The sequence below is a fragment of the Mustela nivalis genome (assembly GCF_964662115.1).
Source record: "Mustela nivalis genome assembly, chromosome: X".
Taxonomy (NCBI): Eukaryota; Metazoa; Chordata; class Mammalia; order Carnivora; family Mustelidae; genus Mustela; species Mustela nivalis.
Genome location: NC_139040.1, coordinates 132,246,637 through 132,265,896, shown reverse-complemented (window position 1 = coordinate 132,265,896; position 19,260 = coordinate 132,246,637). Strand labels below are relative to the sequence as shown.

The following is a 19,260-nucleotide window of genomic DNA, read 5'->3' as shown; positions in this document are numbered from 1 at the left end:
GACAAGGCCCACCAATCCAAAGGAAAAAGATAAGATTCCAACGAGTACATAATGCAGGATTATGTCTGAAAGACATTCATGTTGTAGAGCAATAAATCAAAGTGTCATTGACAAAGTCAACAACAACAACAGCAAAATCACATCTACCAGCAAAGGGACGGTCAGTCTGTGTGCTCACAAAGCCTTCCACTGATTGGACGAGGCCCACCATGACCCTAGAGAGAGTCCTCTGCTTTACTCAAAGGCTACTGATTGCAATGTTAACCTCATCTAACCAGACCACCCTAGCAACACCTAAACTAGTGTTTGACCACATGTGGGCCCGCGTGGCCCAGCCAAGATGACATAAAATTAACCGTCACAATACACAGCCTTTCCATGCAACAAAGGTGTTGAGTGACAGCCATCAACCAGAAGCCTGAACCTCCCTAAGGGAGTGAGCTCCCTCATGCGCAAAGCCACTGCCTCGAGCAAGGACAACAGAAGGACCAGCGTGGTAGTCTCCAAAGCAGCGCTGGATGGAAGCCAAGACCCAGACGCCCTACCCACAGCAGGCTCCCTGGAAAGGCAGGCCCTCCTTGTTGAATGCGCTGGTGGAGCAAAGCTGCGGGTCTCAGCGGGCAGGGACTCAGGCGGGGGATGGCCCGCTGAACCAGAGAAGCATGAATGGGGCACCAAGATGGTGCCACGGGTGTGGACAGTGGCTCGTCCTTGTGAGCGGAGGACCAGGTGTTCAGCACGTGCCAGCATGTCTCGACATCAGGTGAAGATGTCCTGCTGCCTTCAATGGCAGTAGCAGATGGAGAGCTGGAGCCGGCCACTGGGCTCTCTTGCCTTGCCCAAGCTTGCTGTGTGGGGTTCTGAGACTTCCATCCCAGAGCCACAGCCATAAGGACCCATGACCATCACCAAGTTCAACACACATGGGAGGCTCACCGTGACCATGCAGCACAGAGAACAAGCTCACCGCCCCTGCGGCATCCCAGAAGTGGTCTGAAATCAGGAGATGGGGCAATGACCAGGGCTGGAATTACCTCCCTAACAAACCAGCCCTCCCCAGACCCAGGCTCTTGGCCAGTTCCACACCCACTATGCAGCGACGAACTCATGCTGCAGCCACATCAAGCTCTGCCCTTCCTCCAAATGCCCAGTCTTGCTCCAGGGAAGCGGCCTGCGTCACCTGTGCTCCACTCAGGGAAAGGGAATATAATTCACAGCAACAAGCTATCAAGCCATGAGAAGCCACCAAGTCACCTTACATGAATCCTGAGAAGGGAAGGGAGTAGGTCTGCAGGCTCCCTCCTGCATGATTCTGGCTCTAGGATGTTCCCGAAAAGGCAAAATGGCAGAGACAGAACAAAGATTTCTGGTCGGCAGGGGATGTAGGAGGGACGGATGAGAAGATGCAGCCCTGAGGATGTTTAGGGAGGTACCAGTCGTCTGCGTGACGCTATGATGATACACACGTGTCATCGCACAGGTCTGCAAACCCACGGTACGCACAACCCCAAGAAGAAGCTGTAACGTAAAGCATGTCAGCGGTGCTCATGACATGGCCATGGGCGTTTGCCGACTGTAGGGAATGTGCTTTGTGGGGCAGGTACGGATGCTGGGGAGGTTGTGCCTCTGTGAGGTCATGGGGGTACATGGGGGATTCTGCATGTTCCCCTCAGTGTTGCTACTGGACGTATCTAATTGCATTCTGGATATATTTTTATTGTAGGGTGCGCCTAAAATCACTCTTAAAAAATAAAATTAATTAAACAAACAAACAAACAAATCATGATGTTGAGGAAGGGTGAACACCCAACAACATAGCTGTCTAGGGAGGAGCCCCTGTGGTGTGAGGATAAATGGGAAGAAGAAAACATGCCCCGTGTGGGAAACCCAGAGGGTATTTTCTGGGTGTGATGTTGGTATTTCCAAGGAGGAAAGTGGGGTGAGTGGGTATGAGCTCCACCCCTACTCTGCACGGAAGGCAACCTGTGAGCATGTTGGAAAGCAATGTGGTTCCTGGGGAGCATGGGTGGCAGACATGATGGTTGGGACCCAGCCTAGCTGCACCCACTCAGGAACTCGAGGGAACCATCTCAAGTAAGGGTTCATCACACGTGGGTTGAGGGAAGCCCAGAGAGCTGATTATGCATTCCCCCTGGGTGTGTCTCTCTGCAAGGGTGTTTTGGAAGAGATTAGCATCAGATCTGGCGCACTGAGTAAAGCCGAGGGCCCTCTGCACTGTGGGTGGGCCTCATCTAATCAGTTGATGGTCTGAAAAGCCTCAAAGAACATGGAGGGGAAGAATGTGCCATACGAGCTATTGGTTCTGTTTCTCTGCACAACCCCGATTCACACACCCTGAATAACAAACACCCTAGAAAGGAGGAGTAAAAGGAACACACATTTATTTCTCAAGGCCCTGAAGGCTGGAAGTGTGAGATCCTGATGCCAGCTGACCCACTGCCTGGTGAAAACCCACCCCTTGGTTTGTCACTTCTGTTCGCTCTGAGCTCACAATGGAGAGACAGAGCTTGAGCGTCTCTGCAGACCTCCTCTCTCTGTGAACATCACTCCCCGCTCTCCCTTCCTTGACCCCCAATTATGTATGTGTATCTCCTGTCCTTCCACGTATCCAGGTTTAATGCATCCAAACTCCCGACCGCGGTGCCCAGGAAGAGACAAGACCAGGGAAGGGCTCAGCCAGCCTGCTGCCCAGCCCCTCGCCAGGCCCTCCAAAGGGGTGTCCTTCATGCTGGACACACACCAGGCAGCCTGTTGCTGGTTTGGATGATCCCACTGAGGTGTCTTTGTCCTGCCTGGACCTCTCCACATGTGCTCCACTAAAGAACCCCTCTCCAGGTTCACAGCCCAGCCTGCGAGGAGCAGGATCCTCTTTGGGAAGGTCCTAAGGCAGGCCAATGTCCACTCTGCTCATCCCCTGTGGGGCCCTGCCTCAGTGTCCCCTTCAGGTGGCCAACTTTGCAGTCTGGTGACCTGACCCTGATGTCCTACACCTCCCTAGCCAAGTGTGTGAAGGGCTGGGGGCCACGCCCACCTAGGAGGCACGGGACCAGGCACTGAGAGCAGGCTGATGATCTACCCAACTCTCCTGAGGCGGAAGCTTGAAAGGTCCAGTCTTTGGATGTTTCCTGTGACCCGGGGAAGCTGGAATCACATGGTTCCTTCCAGTGGGATTTAGAAAGTGGTCAAAATTGCAAATCCATAACACGTCAATCAGTGACAGCTGTTCCATAAGGAAATATCAACCCATTAAAAGTCATGGAGGTAGAATAAAGGTCACTCGATGCACCTTCTGTTTAACCACAAAAGCACAGGATGGATGGATGGATGGATGGATGGTTGGATGGATGGGTGGATGGGTGGGTGGATGGGTGGATGGATGGATGGAAAAGTGGATGGATGGACGGACGGATGTGTGGATGGGGGGGGTGGATGGATGTGTGGATGGACGGATATGTGGATGGACGGATGTGTGGATGGATGGATGGATGGATGGTTGGATGGATGGTTAGATGGATGGGTGGATGGGTGGGTGGATGGGTGGATGGGTGGATGGATGGATGGAAAAGTGGATGGATGGACGAATGGATGTGTGGATAGGGGGGTGGATGGATGATGGATGGACGGATGGACGGATGTGTGGATGGATGGATGTGTGGATGGATGGATGGATGGATGGATGGACGGACGGATGTGTGGATGGGGGGTGGATGGATGGATGGATGGATGGATGTGTGGATGGATGGATGGACGGACAGATGTGTGGATGGGGGGGTGGATGGATGGATGGATGGACGAATGGACGGATGTGTGGATGGGGGGGTGGGTGGATGGATGGATGGATGGATGTGTGGATGGATGGATGTGTGGATGGATGGATGGATGGATGGACGGACGGATGTGTGGATGGGGGATGGATGGATGGATGGATGGACGGACGGATGTGTGGATGGGGGGGTGGATGAATGGATGGGTGGATTTGTGGATGGATAGATAAATGGATAGTGGATGGATAGGATAGTGGTGGATGGATGGATAAATGGATGGAAAGGGAAGGAGGGATGTTGGGTAGAAGGAAGGTGGGTGGGCGGGTGGAAGAATGGGTGAGTAGATGGATAGACGGGTAGACGGATGGAAGAAGGGGTGGCTGGATGATGGATTGACAAATAATAGATACATGATAGATAACACACAGAAACAATTATATGCAGGTAGAATATACACATAGAGGATCTATACATACACGCATGGCATCCCTTTGATGCAGACATGGACTCACGAGGCCTACTACGGACGTAACCCACTAGGCAGGGATGTAATCACCGTGAAATCTCCAGCTGCCCACAAAGGACAGTGCCGATGTCCCCGATACTGTGCACGCGGCACCATCGTTCCTGCCTGCTGTGCAGCCAGTGGGTCCTTTCCAGGAAAACCCAGGCATGACCTTCCCAGGAAAAGCACCATCTCCCAGAACTCTGAACATCTGAGATGAGAAGGAAGGGTGCCATTCACCCCACAATAGAAACTCTCGGGAGGCACCCTGCTCTATAGACGGGTTCTAACAGAGAACACGACAGCCCCTTCCTCAGCACGTGCCATCTGCCCCCGGCGAAATGCACGAGATTGCACCATGTCTGGGACAACCAAGAAGCCGAACTGGTTGGATGAGCATCTCGAGCTAGTCTCTCACCAGAAGTCTGAGTTCTGAGTGGATATTCTGAGAATCCTCCCAGAATAAGAAAGGCCAACATTACCAACCAACCAACAGGCTGCACAGAGCTCCCCAACCTTGGAAAAACAGACAAGGTCCTGACATGCAGAGGCACCCGGGGAGCCCAGGGACGATGCAGATTTGGAATCACGGATCCCACAAGAGAGCCTGGGTCTGTGTTTCTGGCAAGCAGAGCTGGTCTACACCACAGATCAAGCCATGTCCTGGGAAATGGGATGTGGGCACAGGATTACATCAGACAGCTCAGATGCCCGTGAACTAACAGGATAGGGCTGGTGTATGTGTCTCGGGACGCCGGAGGATAGGACGGTGGGCTTTATAGGAACTGTTGGGCTAAATCCTAAATAGGTTTCGTGTTTGCAGATGGTTGGAGCCACATTGGGCAGGGACATTTTGTGGAAGATGTATGAGGGAGAGTGGGGTCTGTAGCATGCCGTGTGCAGAGTCACGGGACCATGGCCACATCCCGACGACACCACATGCTCCCAGAAGCCACAAATACCTCCTTTCTCAGGGACAACAGGAACCAGATCTGCCCCAGGTCCTGAAAGCCCATCACACAACGACACCAAGCGGGACTGAACCTCCACGGCACCTAAGAACCAACTCCGGGAAGCCCCCCAGATGAACTCCCACAACAACAACAACAACGCAGCTCAGACTTAGGGCTTTAGAGGAAGACATGAGCATAAATCCCACATAGGCGACCCACACGTGTGAGGAAGCCGAGCGAGGTGCAGCCTTAGGAGAATGCACGTGGGCTGCGGGCTGTGTGCGTAGCAACTGTGGTCGGCGACAGGCACATTCGGTGCCCACCAGACACGGCCAAAGGCATGCTCCCTGGGGAGCGTCAGACATCGGCTATGTCCATGATGGTGGCCGAAAAGTGGCCCCTCTCAACTCCACGTGTCTGTGTGTGAAAAGGAAGTATTTAGTCCGCCCCCACCTAGCAACAAGGCAACACATTCCCTGCAGGAAGAGGTCAGCCGGTGCCGACTACCGTGCCGTATCCGTTTGTCTGCGGGGAGCCTTGTGAAAAGGAGGAAGTTGGACAACAGCCAGATGCCTGCACAAAACGAAAGGTCCACGCTCACCACTCAGACAGGCCAGGCTCATAAAACCATTCTCGTGCGAACACAAGCCAGTGAAGGAAAATGCAAAAGGCCTGCTCCCCGGCATGACGTCACCAAGTGGCGGCCTTCCTCGCATGAAGGAAAATGCAAAAGGCCCTCCACCAGATGGCCGGTCACCAAGTGGCGGCTTTATTTACGTACATTTTGGGATGCGCCAATATCCAGAATGGATCACAGCCTTGGTCATTTGCAAGGACCCCAGAACAAAGCATCATGGACTCTGTTCTTTGTGGCCCGGAAATGTCTTTGAAGAGAGCAACAAAAGCCTCCCTCCTGGTTGAAAGGGTTTTCACCGCAACGAAAACACATCAGACCAATTAATTAGGAGCTCATCCGTTTCTTGGGTTTATTGAACAAGAGTCAAATTCGAAAGCGTTAAATAAGAAAAAACGGGAAAAAAAAAACCCACAAAAAATAGATACCGTGAGGAAGGCTCAAACCCAGTCAGATGCGTCAAGATACAAGTCTCGCCCCTGGTCGACACCACCGGGGTAACACCCCCAGGACACGGACACATCCGCCTCCTTAGAAGTCTGTGATAGTCTTGGAGAGACTCTGGCACACAGAACGTCACCAGCAGCTGGGATTTCCGGGAGCAGCAGGAGCGACCCCAAAATCAAGGCGAAAGTGTCCCATCGTCCGTTTTTTAAAAAAAATCAGCAGGCCCCTGTGGTGCGGCCTTGACATGATAGAATGCAAGAGTCCGCAGCCCCCTGGAGAAATCGAAATCACCCTCGGCACACTTGGGTCCCTGGTAATTTTGGAAAGCAGGGCAGGGCTCCCGAGGGCCGGGGGCCTTGTGGTCATCCTGGGGACACACACACACACACACCCCTGCACTCACACACAGGCACACGCGAGAACGCTCAGGACCCAAGCGCAGCGGCATCACCAGGACCACACGCACAAAGCAAATTGCAGCAATGTTACAAAAGGCAGAAGACCCCTCTCTTCCTGCGTTGTCCCCACGGCCCCTTTCACGCTCTGCACCAAACCCAAAGCTTGCGGTTGCTCCACTCGGGGCGCGTGGGTTGGAGCGTGGTATCCCCGGCCGTGCCAAAGGCAAGGCGCGCACTTCCGCTGGAGAGGAAACTTGAGCTCACGTGCGCCACAGGTCTGCGAAGGCCTTTGGAAGGCATGTGGGCTGGGAACGATGCGCGAGACTGGATGTTTAATTAACTTATGTAGGAAGGGAAGGGGGCTCCCTCCCTCCAGCCGTCTGTCCCTGCTGACTGTGCTGCCCCCGGAGTCATTATCTGCAATCACCAGGCAGCAGGTGCACAAGGGAACTTCTGGAACCTTCCCTTCCTGTTTCTGCCCCTTTGCAGGGACGCGAATGGGCTCGCAGAGGGAAGGCACGGCAGCCCCGTCTTTCTCTCCTGTGCGTTTGCTCCCCCTGGCAAGGCCACCCACGCATACGCGCACGGGGCGGGGGGGGGGGGGGTATTTACAGCAGAGCACCCCGGGGGGCGGGGGGGCCGGCGCCACGGTGACCCGCCCCCACCCCGCCGGCACCTACACGAAGCCGCTGTCCCTGATCCCAAAGAAGCCGGCGTGCACAGCGTCCCCGAGGGGGAACACCTGCTCGTGATCCAGGCCCCACTCCCCTTCGTCCTCGTCCTCGGGCTCGGCCTCCGCGCCGCTGCGCGCGTTCTCGTACAGGAAAATCTGCTCGTCCACGTGTGCCGGGGCGAGCCTGTTCCTCTTGGCGCTGACCACGTTGGCGGAGGTGCCGAAGAGCCGCTCCGGGAAGACGCGCGTGGCCGCCACGCACCAATATTTCTGCAGCACCTTGGGCAGCACGGGGAAGAGCGCCAGGCGGTCGGACCACCACTTGAGGGGGTCCTCGTTGAGGCCCAGCACCTTCTGGGACTTGAAGTTGCTGAGTTCCTCCACCACCTGCGCGTGCCACTCCTCCTGGTCCTCCACGCCCCCCGTCTGGCAGAAGATCTCGGCCAGCATGCTGTTGATGACGCTGGTGGGCGGCGGCGTGGACGCCAGCACCAACTTCTTCACCGGGGGCTCCTCGGGCAGTGCGTACATCTTGTCCTCAGCCGCCCGGTAGCCGCCGCCGTCTTTGACCTTGTCCAGCAGGCCCTTGGCCTCCTCCACCACCCTGTTCTCCACCTGCTGCCTCTCGAAGGCAGACAGGAAGGGCAGGCGCTTGTAGCGGGGGTCCAGGAAGGTGGCCACGTTCAGGAACATGTCGATCTCGGGCGCCTCCTGGTAGGTCTTGGACAGCTCCTTGGCGATGACCTCCTTGGCCATGCTGAGCTCCTTGCAGTCCGTCTCCTTGATGTTCAGCGTGGTGTTCAGCAGCATGTGCAAGAGAGGCTTCACCATGCTGATGGTGGGGTACTTGGAGGCGGAGAGCATCTCGGCCACCTGCTTGAAGGGCTGCAGCAGCTCCACCAGGCCCTCAATGGTGGCCCACTCGGAGGCCTCCAGCATCAGGTGGTGGTTGTTGCTGTCCTCCACCAGCACGCCCGCAATCACAAACTGCTGCTCCTTGAGGCGCTGGAGCATGGCCAGCGTGCTACCCCACCAGGCCACGCGGTTGCTGACCAGCATACAGTGCGCCATGTTCTGCTGCTTCTGCTTCTCGTAGAGCATGTACATGGCCACCGTGGACTGCTGGAAGTACTCCACCAGCTTGCGGCAGCGGGCCAGCAGCCCGGCCAGCTTGGGCAGCTGCAGGGCCTGCTGGATGCCCGCGTTGAACGTCTGTCCCAGGCAGGGCATCTGCACGGAGATGTCCAGCAGGGAGCAAGCCTTCACGATGTCCTTGCCGCAGTCCGTGGTGGCCCCAAACACCTTCGCGCTGATGCCCCACTCGATGAAGGCCTCGTACAGGACCCTGGTGATGGACTCGGCCGTGTTGTCCTCGGGGACCTCGAAGGTCTTCAGGCAGCGGGAGCCCACGGACAGGCAGCCGGGGGCCCCGCCGCCCAGGAAGTGGGCGGCCAGCGTGACATAGGCTCGATTCTGGTTCTCGCTCCTCCACATGTCCGTGGAGATGCCGCACCAGGACGCGTCGCTGAGCTCCTTGAGGACGGCCTCGCGGACGGCGCCGTACTTCTCAGGGATGGCCTTGCTGCACAAGAATTTCCTGCTGGGCAGCTCATACCTGGGGTCGGCTGTCTTCAGCAACACCTTGAACGTGGGCTCGTCCACGATGGACGCGGGATACAGCCCCTCGCAGATGAGGCCGATGACGGCAGCCGTGAGCTCCTGCTGCCGCTTGCTCTCATGGCCATGGCCGGCCTTGGTGGCCAGCGTGTCCGGCGGGGTCAGCTGTGACGCCTCGGGCTTCAGCTTGGAGAAGGCAGTGGCAAAGGCTTCGCGCATCTGCTCCGTGTTGCTCTTCACGAACTCACAGAACTCGTCGGGGTGATTCTTCTCCAGGTGATAGGAGAGGTTGGACGTGTTGCCGGAATAGGCGATCTGGGCCATGCAGATGCGGCAGTATATCTTCTTCCACTGCAAGATGCATCCCTCGGCGTTGGTGTCGAAGCCGAAGTACTTCCACACTTTGCTCTTGGCGCGCGGGTGGGCCACTAGCTTGAGGTCTGTCTGGGACGGGTCCAGGCCTTTCGCCTCCATGGCTTCTGCGCCGCGGCCCGCTTGCGGGGCCTCCACTCATTCCTGCGCACCTGCTGAGAAGCAGCAAGACAAACACAGCATGAGAATGGGTCCAGGCACAGGGGGGTGCCCTGCGAGGAGCGAGCGCATGCCACATGCCGAAGCAGCTGTCTCCTCCCAAGCCGCAGGGCAGAGGGACACCACGGGACGGCCTTTCCCGGTGCGCATGGCCTTTGGAAAGCGGAGGGTGCGCTCTGACAGATGAGCACCTCTTTGCTGCAGGTCACTCCTAGGTGCGGCGTGCACAGCAACTCCAAGTGTCTGAAAACGTGCGCATCTGAGCTCCAACGCGCACACGACTCCACGCGTCTGAAAACGTGCGCATCTGAGCGCCAACACGCGCACGACTCCACGCGTCTGAAAACGCGCGCTTCTGAGCGCCAACGCGCGCACGACTCCACGCGTCTGAAAACGTGCGCTTCTGAGCGCCAATGCGCGCACAACTCCACGCATCTCAAAACGCCCGAGGTGCGCGCAAGACACCACACGTCTGAAAATGCGCGCATCTGAGCTCCTACGCGCACGGGAGTCCGCGCGGCTGAAAACATGTACGTCTTTGAGTTTCTCAGTCTTTACAGCACCTGGCCCACCTCGGCTGTTTACCGTTTCCTGCGCTAGGCTGTCCACCATCTTGCCACCAGCCAGGCAGGGTCACTTTCCGGGGGAACAAACTGCTGGCGGCCCACCGAAGCCTACGTGCCTCAGCTCGGCCACCAGCCCAGGAGGACCCACCAGCACCAGCACCTCAAGCCTCCTTGTGAACAACCATGTGAAGCACCACATCCCCGAGGTTGGTCCCGGGTATCCAAGAAGCAAAAACGGTTTTTAATTCAGACAAAGCAGTCTTTAAGTTGGCTAAGAGGCATGGCAACTTTTTTTTTTTTTCCTCCAAATTTTATGTTTTCTTTCCTTTTTTTTTTTTCCTTCCCAAATTTTACGTTTTCCAAATGATGCCTTTTGGAACGTGGCATGTGGTCCTTTTATCTTTGGCACATCCGTCATCGGTAACTTTAGTGGGACAGTAATGGACATCTTGATCCCGTGAAAGGAGCTTCTGACAACGCCCACCGGGGGGCCGTCATACCTGTGCGCACAGACACACATTGGCTGTGCTGTGCCCCGGTTTCAGCATCACCAGACTCTCAAAGGGGAGTTGACTTAGAAGCCAAGCCCCCAAGGTTCCTACAGTCCCTGATGCCCCCTCATCCTGTCCCACCGATCAGGGCAGGGACACCCTCAGAACAGCAGCTGGGTTCTATTCAAAGGTGTGTGTTGAGTCTGCAACCTTCCCACCCACTGTACAGTGCTCAGGGGGGTTAAAAAAGAAACCACACCAACCAGGCATTTTCTGAGCATCAGGAGCATGTCCAGAACGCAATCTCGATGTCTAGCGGGGATGACACAGTGCCCCCCACCAGAATTCGGGCACTCCCAGAACCTGTGAATGGAACCTTATTTGAAATAGGCCCCAGGTGTGATTAAGTGAAATGTCATAAGGTCATGGAAGGGATGCGGGCACCAGCCAGGAGCCCCAAGAAGCTGAAAAAAGCAGGAAAGACCCGCTCCTACAGCTTCTGGAGGGAGCCTGGCCCTGCACCGCCTGGATCTCAGTAGCCCTGCCCTGCCTCGATCTGACTATGCTGTCCAGAGCTCAGAAAGGATGAATTTTTGACCTTCTAAGCCAGTGGTACTAAGGTAAGGCTTACTCAGAGCACTCCTAAGACAAGGGTAAAACCTTAAAAGATACTGAGCGTCAACATCATGCCGGAAATGCCCCCCACGTCCGAGAGCCACACCCCGCCACGCGGGTCCACATGAGGTCTTCCTGGAAGACGTCACAACACGCAGGCTAAGCGGGCATCATGGTACCTGGGCTGGACAGAGGACATGGTCACTGTGACCAACTGCAGGGACGGAGCTGAGAGACGAGGAGGCCACGATTTGCAGAAAGAGGACCCCCAAAGCCGCACCTTCCGTAAGCCCAGTCAGATCACTTAGGTCACAGTCTCTGGGGTCCCCTAGGAAAGCAGGTGACGAGGACGGGGGAGGTTTCCCGTGAGCCCCTGGACAGCCACTGGACCGGGCCGTCTTTCCGCCACCATCCGTACCGCTCGGCTCCCAGTGGCGTCGGTCAGGGTCACTAGGGCTCACTACCTTATGGAGAACTCTATCATGGAGAGTGGAGTTATTTAGTATCTGAAAAACCCGTATCACTGGTAGTTACAAGCAACTGGCTTGTCTTTGTTATTTTAAACACGATCTTAAATATGTTTTAAATTTCTGGTTTAACTCCTGGCAGGCAAAACTGGCCTAACAAATGGTCCTTTGGGGTCCTTCCTTTTTTTGGAGAGCAAAGGGACCCTCGATCATGAAGTTTGAATACCCCCCACCGCGATTTCACCTCCCTAGAGACCCTGTTCATGTCCACGTGCGCACAAAACCAACAAGAATCTACTTTCCCTGGATAGGCGCTCCAACGCCCTGTAGTCTGGAAACTAGGAGTCCTCCCAAAATAGCTCCGTAAGTGGGCTGGCTGACATACTTTGAGGTGGGTATGGCCGTCACAGGTTTAGCACGCATGAACAAGTCCGTTGTCCGTATTATCAGGGAGCCTGCCGACGTCCCGTGGAATTTGCTTGTAGGATTTTATTTATTTATTTGACAGACAGAGAGGGCACAACAGGGGAGCAGCAGGCAGAGGGAGAAGCAAAACCCTACGCCCAGCACGGAACCCAACGCGGGACTCGATCCCAGCACCCTGGGATCATGATCTGAGTCGAAGGCAGACGCTTCCCCGACGGAGCCACTCACGCGTCCACCCCCCCGCCCCACGAAATGTTTAAGGAAAATTCCATCCAAAATCTCCATTTCAGAACCCACGGATGCATCGAGATGTTTCATTTCCAACGGATCACCCTTGTGGATCCCGCCCCCGTGACCATGCATCTAAGATTGGGGCAACTTGGAGCAGCCCTTCGGCCAGAGCTTGAGATTTGGGGGTCCCGATCGGATACAAAATGCGGTCCTTAGCTCGTGTATTTTAAGATACGACGAAGAGACACACCTCCCCGTGTGGGACACCAAGATACAGTCTGGAGAAGACAGAGAACCTGGAAATCAGAAGAGGCATGTCCATCCCACCCGAGTCTCTAAAGGATCTTGCTTTTGGACACATGTTAAGAAAATAACACCTCTTAACACTTAAGACGGCTGCACTCTGCTTTCTTTCTTCCTACAATCCAAGTGGAAGCAGACCTCGAAGGTGCCGCCACGTACTCCCCTTTCTAAAAGGTCCAAGACCATCCTCCTGGTCTGGGATTTAAAAAAAAAAAAAAAAAAAAAGTTGAGTTATTTCCAGCTGGAAATGGGAACTGGATCTTTGTTACTGCTTAGCTGGACGCCTAGGGCAGAGTTCAGCGGCTCTTGTCCAAACGCCCAGTGCAGTAAGAGGCAGATCAGAAAAGCTTTAAAAGGCAAAGCCCTGGTTTGCGGCTTGGAGATGTGGGCCACCAGCACACCCGCGGCGGGGACGCGCTCCCACCAGTACCTAAAATCGTTCCTGAGACCACAGACAGGCTGGGGCTCGCCGAGGGCCAGCAAGTTAAAGTCCGTCCTTATGTATAAAGGTTCGTCTTCTAGAACACCCAGAAAGATACCTCTGCCTGGCACATGCCTTCACGAGGATTCTGTATTTCAACAAATTTTTATTTGTTTGTTTTAAACCAACAAGTAGAAAGAACAGAGCACGCCACCCCCGGCTGCACACGGGAAACAAGTTTTGCAAACGCACGTTTCGGTGTGCCCGTACAGGGGCGCAACGTCCAAGGCTAAAATTCCATTCCCAGATCGACCCTGTCTTGCCGGGAAGCTCCCGGTCCGGGCTCCTAGGCAGGTGACAAGACCCGTCTCAGAGCGAAACCAGACGGGTACCTGTAAGCCAGGGTACTCGATGGGTCTGGGGCTGTTTCTCGTTGTTCCTCAGTTTACAAGCTGATTGAAAGGACACATGTTGACTTCCCAGTCCCCAAGCCCTGGAATGCCTACTCGCTCTTACCCTGCATTCACTTCTAATGCGTATACATACGTTTTAAGGGGGAAAAAAAAATGCACAAATTCCAGTGTTATCACCCAAGTTAAAAGCTCCCCTGGAGAAAAAACAAAGTGTCATTTCCCTGGCTGGAGGTCTGGGAAGGTAGGGCTCCCTGAAAAATGTCTTGTTCCTACTCAGAGCCGAGGTTCTCCAGGTGGGACCCCCTCCCTCGTGAATGGGTAGACAAAGGAATTCAGAGGCGGCGGCTGACCCCTGCAAGCACGTGGGGGTTGGCACACACTGAAAAATCCGCTTATAACTTCTGACGGCCCCCAAAACATAACCAGGAAAAGCCCAGAAACCTGACCCAGGGCACACAGGGTGCACGCACACGCACACGTGGTTTTTGTGTGTTGTCAACCCTGGATGCTGGGTTCTTCCAAGGAAGGGAGAGGAAGAAATGGGATGAAAAAATCACTTATGGGACTGTGCACTCCGTATCCAAAAAAAAAAAAAAAGGCAAGCAAAAGCACACACAAAAAGGAAAAGCAACATGTAGGTGAAGGTGGTCTCGTCACAGCAGCGCTGGCCGAAGGTCAAGTGTATTCTGGCGAGGACAGATGCTGCGTGTGCAGCTGCAGTGGGGAGCCGACCCCCTCGCACACTCGGTAACCGCACAAGTCCCGCTCAGAGCCCGGCTCTCCTCCTAGGCCCGGCGGGAACGCGCTCAGCTACGAGGCCGCTCCCCACCCCAGTTCCCACGGAAAACCTTGTTTTGGAAAACACTTATTTGTCACCTAAAAATAAACTGCCCTGGCTGCGCCCACAGGCGAGGGCTCCTGTGCGTCCCCGCGCAGCCGCGCACGCAGGAAGGCCTCCGGGATTGTGGCTTGGCGGCCCCGGGCATGTGTCTGTGCAGACCCAGGGCGCACGCCGGAGGTCCCGCGGGGCTTACCAGAGCTCGAGCGGGACCCGACCCCGAGGCCTGGGGAGGGCGCGGCGGTGTTCCAGGCAGCGGCGCGGAGTTGGCTCCCGGCAGGCATTGGTCCCCATAGCACCGGCCGGGCTCCCCAGTGCCCCGGGCCGCGCTGGGCCCCGCGACGCCGCGGCCAGGCCTTCCGGGAAGGCCGCTGCCGCCTAACCTCCGGCTGGAAGGGGGGAGCCTCCGGGGCTTCCCCGCCGCGCTCCCGGCCCGCGCGCGCGCTCTCCGCACGACCCCCGCCGGCGCGCGCACAGCCCGAGGTCGGGGGGCGCGAGGGGGGGCTCGGGGCGCGCGCGCGCGCGGGCCCGGCCGTGACCCCGGAGGCCGAGGTCGCGGGCTTCCGGCAGACCCCGGCCCCGGGGCAGGCGCGAGCGGGCAGCCGAGACGCGCGCGCACGAGAGGCACGCGGGGCGCGCTCGGCCTCCCCAGCCCCCGCCGCGCGCCTCCCCCGCCGCCAGCCCGCCCGCGCCCCCCGCCCCGGGTCCCGCCGCGCGACGAGCGCGCCTCCGCCCGCTGTCGCCAGCGCCCCCGCCGCCCCCCGTCCCTGCCCGCGGCCCCCCGCCCGCGCGCCCGCGCGCCCGCGCCCTGCTGACCTGGTTCCGCGAAGCCCCCGAGGCAGCGCCGCAGCAGCTGCGCCAGGATCACCGCCGCGCCCACCGCGTAGACCCGCAGGGCCGCCCGCGCCGCAGACAAAGGCGACATGGCTGCCCGGACGCCGCTTCCGCGCCGCCCGCCGCCGCCCGCCCCCGGGACCCGGCGCGACACCGGCCGGCGGAAACGCGCCCGCGCGGCCCGCCCTCCGCGCCCGCCCGCCTGCTCGCCCCGGGCCGCGAACCAGGACCCCGCCCCGGGACCCCTCCCCGACCCCGCCCAGGACCCCGGAACCCCGCCCCGGCCCCGGGCCCGACCCGGGGACCCCTCCCTGACCCCGCCCAGGCCCACGGAACCCCGCCCCGACCCCGGACCCCGCCCCGGGACCCCTCCCCGACCCCGCCCAGGCCCTCGGAACCCCGCCCCGACCCCGGGCCAGACCCGGGGACCCCTCCCTGACCCCGCCCAGGCCCACGGAACCCCGCCCCGACCCCGGACCCCGCCCCGGGACCCCTTCCGGACCCCGCCCAGGTCCCCAGTACCCCTCCGCGACCCCGCCCAGGCCCCCGAAACCCCGCCCCGACCCCGGACCCCGCCCCGGGACCCCTCCCCGACCCCGCCCAGACCCTCGGAACCCCGCTCCGGCCCCGGGCCCGACCCGGAGACCCCTCCCCGACCCGCCCCGATCCCCAGAACCCCGCCCCGACCCCGGGACTCCTCCCTGACCCCGCCTCGATCCCCACAACCCCGCCCCGACCCCGGACCCCGACCAGGGACCCCTCCGCGACCCCGCCCAGACCCTCGGAACCCCGCTCCGGCCCCGGGCCCGACCCGGAGACCCCTCCCCGACCCGCCCCGATTCCCAGAACCCCGCCCCGACCCCGGGACTCCTCCCTGACCCCGCAACCCCGCCCCGACCCCGGACTCCGCCCAGGGACCCTTCCCCAACCCCGCCCCAACCCCAGAACCTTTTCTGAACACTGACCCAACTCGGAGACCCCGCCCCGGTTCCACCGAGACTCCTGGACCCTGCCCGAGGACACCTGTCCGCCCCGCCAAGACCCATCAGACCTTTCCCAGGGACCCTGACCCCGGACACAGGCCCAGGGCCCCCACTCCCTCACCCAGACCCCAGAACCCTGCGGACTGACCCCTCCCCTGGACCCGGTCCCCGACCTGGGACCCCTTCCGGACCCTTCCTGACCCCACTCTTCAGTAGGAGTAGTGGTCCTAGCAGTCCCTAGAGTAGGGACCCCCACCCAGATTCCCCACCCCCTCCCCGGCACCGTCGAAGACCCCAGCCCTGGTCCCCGCCCAGACCCTGGAACCCACCCGACCCCCAATCCTGTGCAGACCCCTTCTTGGATCATTGGACTTGCACTGCGACTAACCACGCCCCCGCCCCAACCCCTACCCAGAACCCTCTGAAGGGACACCTAAACCTGGCCCCACAAGAACGTCAGACCTGCCAAGGTCCAGGACCCCCGGTCACATGCCCCCCCATTGTAACAGCCAGTGCATTCCAGACTTGCATCCTTCGCAACACCAGCCGAGACCACCCACCCCAGCCAAGATCCAACACAGAGGATCCCACACCTCTCCACTGAGTCCGGGGATCTCCCCCAACTCCATCACCTAGGACCCGAATCCACCAGGCCTTGACTGCAGGGGGCCCCCTAGCCCAGGGCTACCGTTGTCCCCCAGCTCCTGGCCCGCAGCTGGACCCCTTTCCTCACGTCAGGGGACTGGCTTCCCATGGGGATCTGAGACAGTAGGGACTCCCCCCTGCTTGGTGCATCCCCCCAGCTGAATTAGGAAGGCTCATTCTGGCCTTTGCGACCTTCTGAGAAACTGAGGCCAAATAGCCTTTCCAGGATCCCCTGCCCGGAGACCCCTCCCCGACCCGCCCCGATCCCCAGAACCCCGCCCCGACCCCGGACTCCGCCCAGGGACCCTTCCCCAACCCCGCCCCAACCCCAGAACCCTTTCTGAACACTGACCGGACTGGGCCTGGGAGTATGGGCCTGCCCGGCTGGGCCAGGTACACCCCACAAACAGGATCAGGGACAGTGACCATACCTTCTGCCCCTGTCCACTCCCTGGTGTGTGGGATGGGCAGCTCTGGCCCACCCGTTCCTGGTGCAGGATGACTCCAGGAGTGGGGGTCCAGGGTCTGAATGGAGTCAAGGGTGGGGGTCTGTGGACAGGGATCCAAGATCCAGGTGGGGTCCCTGGGCCGGGGGCCTGGGGTCTGGGTGAGGTCTGAAGGGATCCTAGTGGGAGTCCTCTGATCTAGGGTCTGGGCTGGGACGCCAGCAGGAAGCGGAGAGAGTGGGATATCTCAGTGTCCAGAAACAGACAGAAGGACAGGCTTGTTACCCACAGCCAGCCAGTGTCTGGGGTGACCCTAAAGACCCCTCGTCTACTTTCCCCAGTCCCCCTTCCAACTGTCTCTGTTCCCAGGAGTTTCCTAGAGCCGTGACCTGTGCTGATAGCCACGGGCTTCCCTAGGTGCCTCTAGCAAGGGTCTGAGGGGACCCCCATCTCATGAACCGGTCCTCAAGGACATCCCGAGCGGAAGCGGGGTCCTGGCGATTGTGGGGCTAAGGTTCCTATTTCTGGGGCACAGCTGTCAGCAGGGGGCAAACCGTTGGTCCTAGCAGGTCCCCCCACAGCCCACTCTTGGAATGTCGACAGTTTCCCCTCCTGCCCCGTCTCTGTGACTCCCGTGGCACCCAGTCCTCTGCGTCTGAGGGCTTTTGGGCTTAGGAAGGTCTCACCAGGTCAATCCAGGATCACCGGCCTATTTTTAGGTCCGCACCAGAATTCCACCTGCAAAGCCCTTGGTGTTCTACCATGGCGCACAGTCACGGCAGCTGGGGCGTGGCGGGGTGGGATTCATGCCGGGGTAACTTTGGGGGACCGGCCACTCGCTGCCCAAGGCCACCGTGGTCCAGGAACCCCTGCCCCCTCAAGGGTGTGAGGACCACAGCACTTGGAGGTAGCATCACCTGCACCAGAAGAAGAAGGTCCACCCAGGACCCAGGATGTCCACCACAGCGCTGAGAGCCTCCTAGTGCCCAGGGCCACAACATCCCTGCAGCTCTCCGTGCACACATCAGGGCGCTCATGAGATTCCCGAGAGCCCGTGACAACGTTTTCCGGGCTCGCTTCTTCCAAAGTCAGGGTGGGGAGAAGACACGTGAAGATGGCAAGGAATGACGCAGGTCGTGGGGAGAGGGAGGGTTTGAACCAGCGGCGTTTCCCCGTACGGCATGAAGTGTGCATCTGTTTGTCACAGGACAAGGAAGGGGCCCATATGGGACGTCCCCGAGGAGGCCAGAAGGATCCTATAGTTCCTCTGGGCCCCAGATACACACCACACTAGGCCACGAGGACTTCCCTAGGAGGACGCAGTGAATCTGCAGGGGTTTCAGTACCGAGAGGTGACAAGCCCTGAGTCCCCAGGGAGGATGTGTTAGGCTGGTTGGAATGATCCCATAAGCTGGCAAGGACCCCAAGCCTATGGCTTCGGGGACAGGAGGCTCCATGCCTGGTCCCCAGGATAAGACGGGGACCTTATCAGTGAAAGCAGAGCGTGGCGGAGAATTACAACTTGGGTGGGTCAAAGACCTCGGGGTTTTCTCCAGACCCCAAGGAAGTGTACGATGTTTATGAAACGGAGTCCCAAGATGGGTCCTTCCCCCACAGTGTGGTTGGGAGTGTGGGTTGGGGAGGCACTGGAGGGCAGGGGGAGTCTAAGGTCTCCAAGGATGGTCAAGACCAGTTGGGAGCCTATCAAGATGCCCTGTGTGCACAGCTCAGGATGGACAAGGACGTTTCCCCGTGAGTCGGGACACGGGTTAAAGCCGGTGTCCTGGAGGTACCACCCAGACTCACCAGAAATGACCAGTAATGTAAGATAATATGATATGATAGGGTATGATATGACATGGCATAATACCAAAAAAATACAGGGAAATAAAAAAATGAAATGAAATAAAATAAGTTAATAAAATATAAAATAAAATACAATACCATGAAATAAAACAAAACAAAATAGAGTACACTGAAATTAAAATGAAATCAAATAAATCAATAAAATATAAAATAAAATGCATAAAATAAACAA

The 19,260-nt window shown here is 58.2% G+C and overlaps 2 protein-coding genes across 8 annotated transcripts in view; both read right to left on the bottom strand.

Moving 5' to 3' along the window:
- The window catches only part of LOC309855559 (polyprenol dehydrogenase-like), a 209,327-nt gene extending 194,063 nt beyond the window's left edge, over window positions 1-15,264 (bottom strand). For all 7 annotated transcript variants that reach the window (XR_014306859.1, XR_014306860.1, XR_014306861.1 and 4 more), the window contains exon 1: window positions 15,131-15,264. Coding sequence is in view for 2 of the 7 variants with exons in the window: in XM_082715948.1 (XP_082572074.1) it covers window positions 15,131-15,239 (109 nt within the window). In the remaining 5 variants the exon portion in view is untranslated. The remainder of the gene's footprint in view (window positions 1-15,130) is intronic.
- On the bottom strand, window positions 6,205-15,344 carry LOC309855558 (E3 SUMO-protein ligase ZBED1). The gene is made up of 2 exons (XM_082715946.1): window positions 15,131-15,344; window positions 6,205-9,539 (listed from the first exon to the last, which is right to left on the bottom strand). Exon 2 carries the CDS (start codon window positions 9,484-9,486, stop codon window positions 7,399-7,401), a length of 2,088 nt encoding a protein of 695 aa, XP_082572072.1. The 5' UTR covers window positions 9,487-9,539; window positions 15,131-15,344; the 3' UTR covers window positions 6,205-7,398.
- Window positions 15,345-19,260: the final 3,916 nt, after the last annotated feature.